The 6,000-nt window shown below is 42.6% G+C and overlaps 2 protein-coding genes across 3 annotated transcripts in view; both read left to right on the top strand.

Annotated features, from left to right (window-relative positions):
* LOC311278209 (ERC protein 2) overlaps positions 1–3,403 on the top strand; it is a 47,736-nt gene extending 44,333 nt beyond the window's left edge. Inside the window, exons 13-14 of one of the 2 annotated variants that reach the window (XM_084388871.1) lie at positions 277–325; positions 1,783–3,403. In XM_084388871.1, the coding sequence (XP_084244997.1) occupies positions 277–303 (27 nt within the window). In that variant the 3' untranslated portion in view covers positions 304–325; positions 1,783–3,403. Of the gene's footprint in view, positions 1–276; positions 326–1,777 lie in introns of both variants that reach the window. The other variant, XM_084388870.1, reaches the window with a different exon arrangement.
* LOC311278748 (nuclear factor 7, ovary-like) overlaps positions 1–5,713 on the top strand; it is a 1,193,180-nt gene extending 1,187,467 nt beyond the window's left edge. The window contains exon 8 of the transcript XR_014625471.1: positions 5,523–5,713. The gene's annotated coding sequence lies outside the window, so the exon portion shown is untranslated. The remainder of the gene's footprint in view (positions 1–5,522) is intronic.
* Positions 5,714–6,000: the final 287 nt, after the last annotated feature.

The raw sequence follows: 6,000 nt of genomic DNA, 5'->3' as shown, positions 1-6,000 counted from the left end.
ACACAAACACACTCTCACACTAACACACAAACACACTCTCACACTAACACTCTCACACTAACACACTCTCACACTAACACACTCTCACACTAACACACTCTCACACAAACACACTCTGTGTGTGATATCTTATCATTAGGACTTTGTAAATTAGAATCAGAAAGTGAAGTGTACGTAGTGTTTTGTGTACCGGGGTGTTTCTGCTTTTCTACAAGCGCTATATATATATATATATATATATATATATATTAGTAATATGTTGTGTGTTTGTTTAAGGATGATGAGGATGGCATATGGGCCTGACGAACCGGTCGTGCACTGAAGGGTAAGTGATGCAGATGTCTATATTGTTTTTGCTCGAATATCTTCAAATATCTCAGATCGCCATAGCTACACATGAACATCAGCTACTGGATATTAACCAGATTTACCAGCATATAGTCCAGCACTGTGACCACTGTCTTTATAGCATCTGCACCATGGATAAAGGATAAGTGCTCTGTCTGTGTCCTCGTCGCAAACATGAGAGATGGATTATAAAAGCACTATACAGTTCATCTGTAAAATCCAGTCAGTCGACCAAATCACAAAATATTATGCATCCGACTACTGTGCATCAACTGACGTAGGTTTGCAGTGTTACTTTTATTTTAAAGTCATCATGGATGCTGATACACCGTTTTAGCCACTATAGATGACTGGATTGCTCATGACGTCATAAAAAGTAAAGCTACTTCGCTGCCTTATTGGTATTCTAGTATTTCATCACATTCTATTGAATTAATAGGAAATCATTAGCCTGGATATCCAGACCCAAGTCTGAAAGATTAATGGTCTGGCGTCGAGTAATGAAGCTCGGCCAGCTCGAGGGGCGGCACCAAGCATGCATTTGAAAATCTCACTGCACGCAATTGGATAACACTACGACCAATCACAACAAGCCCCATACGCTTAGCTACCAGCGGAGCTAACTGGTAGATCAGACTCTTGCCGTATCCGGTCGGCAAAACAGCAAAAACGCCCTTCTTGCAAAGGAAGGATTCGAACGCCGTCTTCTGTTCCTGTTTTAGATTAAAAGCCAAGTCTAACTCGTTCATTGTAGCGGCCAAAGGCGTTTCAAACAACTGGTGTTCATCCAGAGCCATCATGCAATGTTTGCTAATGACTTCGACGTCACAGCGCTGTCGTCATCTGTTTAGCTCCGCCTATATCAGATAACCTGATGTGATTGGTGCAGCTCAGATACAAGGGCATATTTAATGAGCATCATTACTCGACACCAGAGTAACTCGCTGAGCAAATTCAACTTGTGCTCTCGCGAGAACTCTGGATTACCAGGGTAGGAAATCATCTGATTTTAATGAGAAAATATTACCTAACGAGTCAGCCCTGACAGCCCTACTAACAGCTAACACCTTTTATAGTTATGCGTTTCCTGTGTGTTCGTTCCTGTTTCCATGGTTCTAGTCACTAGTGTGTTTCTATGGTTTCTACGGTTAGGCGCACCTGTGTCTTGTTGAGCTTTCGTTCTCCTGTGTATTTAAATCCTCAGCTTCCTCTGCATTGTTCATAGTTCAGTGTCTTTGCTAATTTGTGTAAAGCCGATACATTCGTCTGTACCTGAGTTTCGTGTCTTTGTACTTTTCCATGTAAATATTGCAAATAAACAACGATCGCTGCTAATAGATCCTCAAAACCAGCCGGTGCAGCGCGAACACTCCAGTTTTACACTCCAAGCACAACTACATAATCAACTAAAGCCTTTTTCTATTCCCAGTTCAGAACTGGGGCATCCCAGGTGGAGGATGGAGCAGAGACACTGGACCTGAGCTTAAGAGGGCTTGACCCGCCAGAACACCACGAGATTGAGGACAACAATGATTCGGAAATGTTGGCCTTTGTTTACCTTTCTCCAAACCAATCCTCCATTCTCGCCAATGCAGCGCGAGATGAAACTGGAAGTTCCTCACAATTGCACGTCTCATCCAAGACTTCGGAAGTTATTTTGAAGCACACTGAGGTACCCGTTCATATCCAGCAAACAAGGAATATCCAGAGTCATTGGTCCAGGTGAAGGATGAGCAGAACAACTGGACCCGAGCTGAAGAGGGATTGACCCGCCAGAACTCCAGATTTCCTTGAGATCCAGCTGAGGGCATCAAAGACTTCGAGGACTTTATTTGCACACCATTCTCTGATCCTGGGCTTTGATGGGACTGTGTTTCTGTGACCCTGTTTTCTTCTGAAGAGACACTCGATGAGTGCAGTGCCTTCGCACGGACCCGCACTTTATTAGAGTTTTTAGTGTTTTGATGTTTAAGGGCCAGATTTACTAACAGTGTACGTCAGCACAAACCCTCTTTTGGCCTTAAAAACTACCATAGGATTTACCACAGACAAGCAGCGAGATATTAGAGATGCAGTTAGTTTGCAGCTGACCTTAGTGCACATGCATTTGTAGGAGTTGTTCTGTCAGACCACAGTAGTTCCTGATGGAGGAGGAACAGAGAGCGCATCATTTCCTCCATTTATCTGGAAGACGTTATCCAAACATGTCGTTTGCTAAGCCACATTGTTTTTACACACTTCCCCATTAAACAAACTCCTTTCAACTCATCCGCTTGTTAGTAGAGACTTCAAGACCAGATTAGAGAGACATCCAGAATATGTACTGTTGGTGTGCCGTCAGGAACGATGTTGGAAAGCACTGTGGTAAAGCATATCAAAACATGTACATCTGAGGTAAATGTTTTACATGTGAGAAATGACGAGTGTTTGTGTGTGACCTTCAGCAACCTGTCTCCTGCACTGCCTGTGTGAAGTAGAGTGTGTGTCGCAGTGGTTATGGTGGTGTGTTATACTGTAAAAAGTGTTGGAAGCGACACAGTTTTCTAAAAGCAGCTTTTGATAAAGTATAATGGTTTCCTGTGTTATGATATGAAGCTAGCGCAAGTTCTGCCAGGAAGACTCAATCGTTCACGTCACTAATTACCTCCTCATCTATCCAATCATATCATTTACTGTAGCTTAAAAGGGTAGCGCTTACACATGTCTGAGTTCGCAGATGCTGTCGCTCCAGTACCTCCATCCTCCCCGCCTCCACCAAGATGGGATCTTTCCTCCAACTCCTCTACTCCACCAAGCTGGGTCCTCCCTCTATCAACCACAACACCATCAGTCAGGCTATCCCCTCCATCCTGAAGACTTCAGAATGTTCTTTTCCTCCATCCACCCCACCACCACCAGATGGCCCCTTTCCTTACTCCGCCGGGGGGTGAGCGGCGCCCCCGCCTTCGTCTTCAGGCGGGACTCGCAGATTCCGTACCCTCTGAATGCGAGTTACGAACAGGGCCTACGCCAAAGAACCTGATTGCTTGCTGAGCTTCTAAATAAATGTTATTGTTACAGTATCAATTCTCCTGAGTCTTTCTGGTAGAACTAGAAAATACTCTGGTGTCTCTTCAGAAAATGGAGATGCAGAGAGTGTAATACAGCTTTACACAACATCCTACTGTGGTATTCCTGTACTGGGAACATTTACTTTGAAATGTGTGTGTGTGTGTGTGTGTGTGTCTGTGTGTCTGTGTGTGTGTGTGTGTGTGTGTGTGTGTGTGTGTGTGTGTGTGTGTGTGTGTGTGTGTGTGTGTGTGTGTGAGTTTGAGAGAGAGAGAGAGAGAGAGAGAGAGAGAGAGACTGTTTGATCACAAATTTCATAATCCTTTTGTTTTGTTGTTGTACTGTTATTATTTTTCACTGCTGAGTTTCTTTCAGGAGACTCTACCTCTCTACCTCTTTCCCTCCTGTTAGAAAATCCCTTCAGTCATGTTGTGACCTGTGTGTTTTAGTCAATAGATGACAAGAGGAGGAAGTGAACACCTCTTTCTCTCTCTATCTCTGTGTGTGTGTGTGTGTGTGTGTGTGTGTGTGTGTGTGTGTGTGTGTGTGTGAGAGAGAGAGAAGAGAGAGAGAAGAGAGAGAGAGACAGAGATATTAGAGGGACTTTCTTTTCTTTTTCAGAGCTTCCTTTTTTGTGATATGAAAACAGAACACACACACACACAGAGAGAGAGAGAGAGAGAGAGAGAGAGACAGATAGCAAGAACAAATGTTGTGTTTACTAAGGGTGTAATTATGAATTTGACATCTAAAAGAGTGTGATTCCAAATGTCTGGAAGATTTCTTCAAATGAAATAAGCAGTGAGATATCAAACCCTCGGGGTGTTTACGGGCGAGGAGAAGTTTGGACATGCCCCGACGTTTGTACTTTTAGTTGCTTATAAACATATTAATGCTAAAGTCTCATTGCACTGTATTCAACACACACTGCGAAAAAACAACATATGAGCAGTGTGGATGTACAACTTTTACTTCATTTAAAAGTATAAAGATACTTCAAGCTTTATATAGACATATTCATATGTCTGTGTGGCAAATATTTCACTTCATTTTTGTGACTCGCTCTTGAAGAAGTTCACTGAAACTTTTTATATTATAAAAGCACAACGTTTGGTTGTTATTGTGAGTGTCAACAGATAAAACCTCAACAAAAACACAATCTTTACCGTTTCGAATCATGCATTATCTTAAAATTGAGTAAGTTATGTCCGCTGTCCATGTGAACGCAACAGCACTTTCTTCAACCCCAGAGGATTCATTAATAACACGTTTTTAATTGACATGCATTCCTCTTTGTGTTGTGTGTTGTGTTGTGTTGTGTTGAGTTGTGTTGTGTTGTGTTGTGTTGAGTTGTGTTGTGTTGTGTTGAGTTGAGTTGTGTTGTGTTGTGCAATGCTGTGCTGTGCTGTGCTGTGTTGAGTTGTGTTGTGTTGTGTTGAGTTGAGTTGTGTTGTGTTGTGTTGTGCAATGCTGTGCTGTGCTGTGTTGAGTTGTGTTGTGTTGAGTTGAGTTGTGTTGTGTTGTGTTGAGTTGTGTTGTGTTGTGGTATGTTGTGTTGTGTTGTGTTGTGTTGTGCTGTGCTGTGCTGTGCTGTGTTGTGTTGTGTTGTGTTGTGATGTGATGTGCTGTGCTGTGCTGTGCTGTGCTGTGTTGTGATGTGATGTGATGTGTTGTGCTGTGCTGTGTTGTGCTGTGTTGTGTTGTATTGTGTTGAGCTGAGCTGAGTTTCATTGAGTGATTCCGGGGCTTGTGGGAAGGGTGTAGTGCAGTGGATCTGCCTGCAGGATTAGGGAAATCTTGATCACTCTCAGGAGCTTGTCTGGCCTCCAGCTCTCCGTAATGCAGCCGATGTGGAGATGGGTCGGTGTTTTAATAGGCTTAAGCGTAAAAACCCCGATTGTAAAATGACATTCAGATGACATTCAGGATTAGTGTCCATGTTCTGCTCTTCTCATCTTACTAAGAAACTGCCAACTACAGATTTAACCACATCTCTCACACGTACACTCTCACTTCTGCTGTCTAAATACAAAGGCATTGTGTTCCTCTGACATTCTCCAGCTCTTCATCACATCTGATCTGAGCGTGAGGAGACACACAGAGGCGACGGCAGCGGGACGAGCCAGCGGTAGAGGAGAGCGGGGCACAACCCAACACTTTCTCCGTTTGTGTAAACTTACCTCGGGTTCAGAGTATTTATTTGTTCCCACATTAATATCACACATGTCTAGTTCAATTATGTGGTTTTGTTTCATTAAAACAGTGTTCCTGATTTACCTCAAAAGAATGGAAATGAAATGTGACAACATGCCCCATATGACCATATGACAGATTAAAATTATATCTGATCTAATAAAAAAATATACAAGACAAACTAAAATATTTTATCAATAAAATACAAATATAATTTTTTAATATAAAATAATGGCATAATTAATAATAATTAATCATTTCTGAACATTGACTCTCAGGGCCCTATCTTGTACCCAGCGCAATTGACTTTGTACACGGACGCATGTATCATTCCTATTTTGCACCCGCGCAAAGCGGACTTTTCCCTCGACAGAAGCACGTCGGTTAACTAAGAAATACACTTGCGCTCCC

This window comes from Rutilus rutilus (assembly GCF_951802725.1).
Source record: "Rutilus rutilus genome assembly, chromosome: 19".
NCBI classification, from domain to species: Eukaryota; Metazoa; Chordata; class Actinopteri; order Cypriniformes; family Leuciscidae; genus Rutilus; species Rutilus rutilus.
This window is presented reverse-complemented; position numbering and strand designations above follow the sequence as displayed.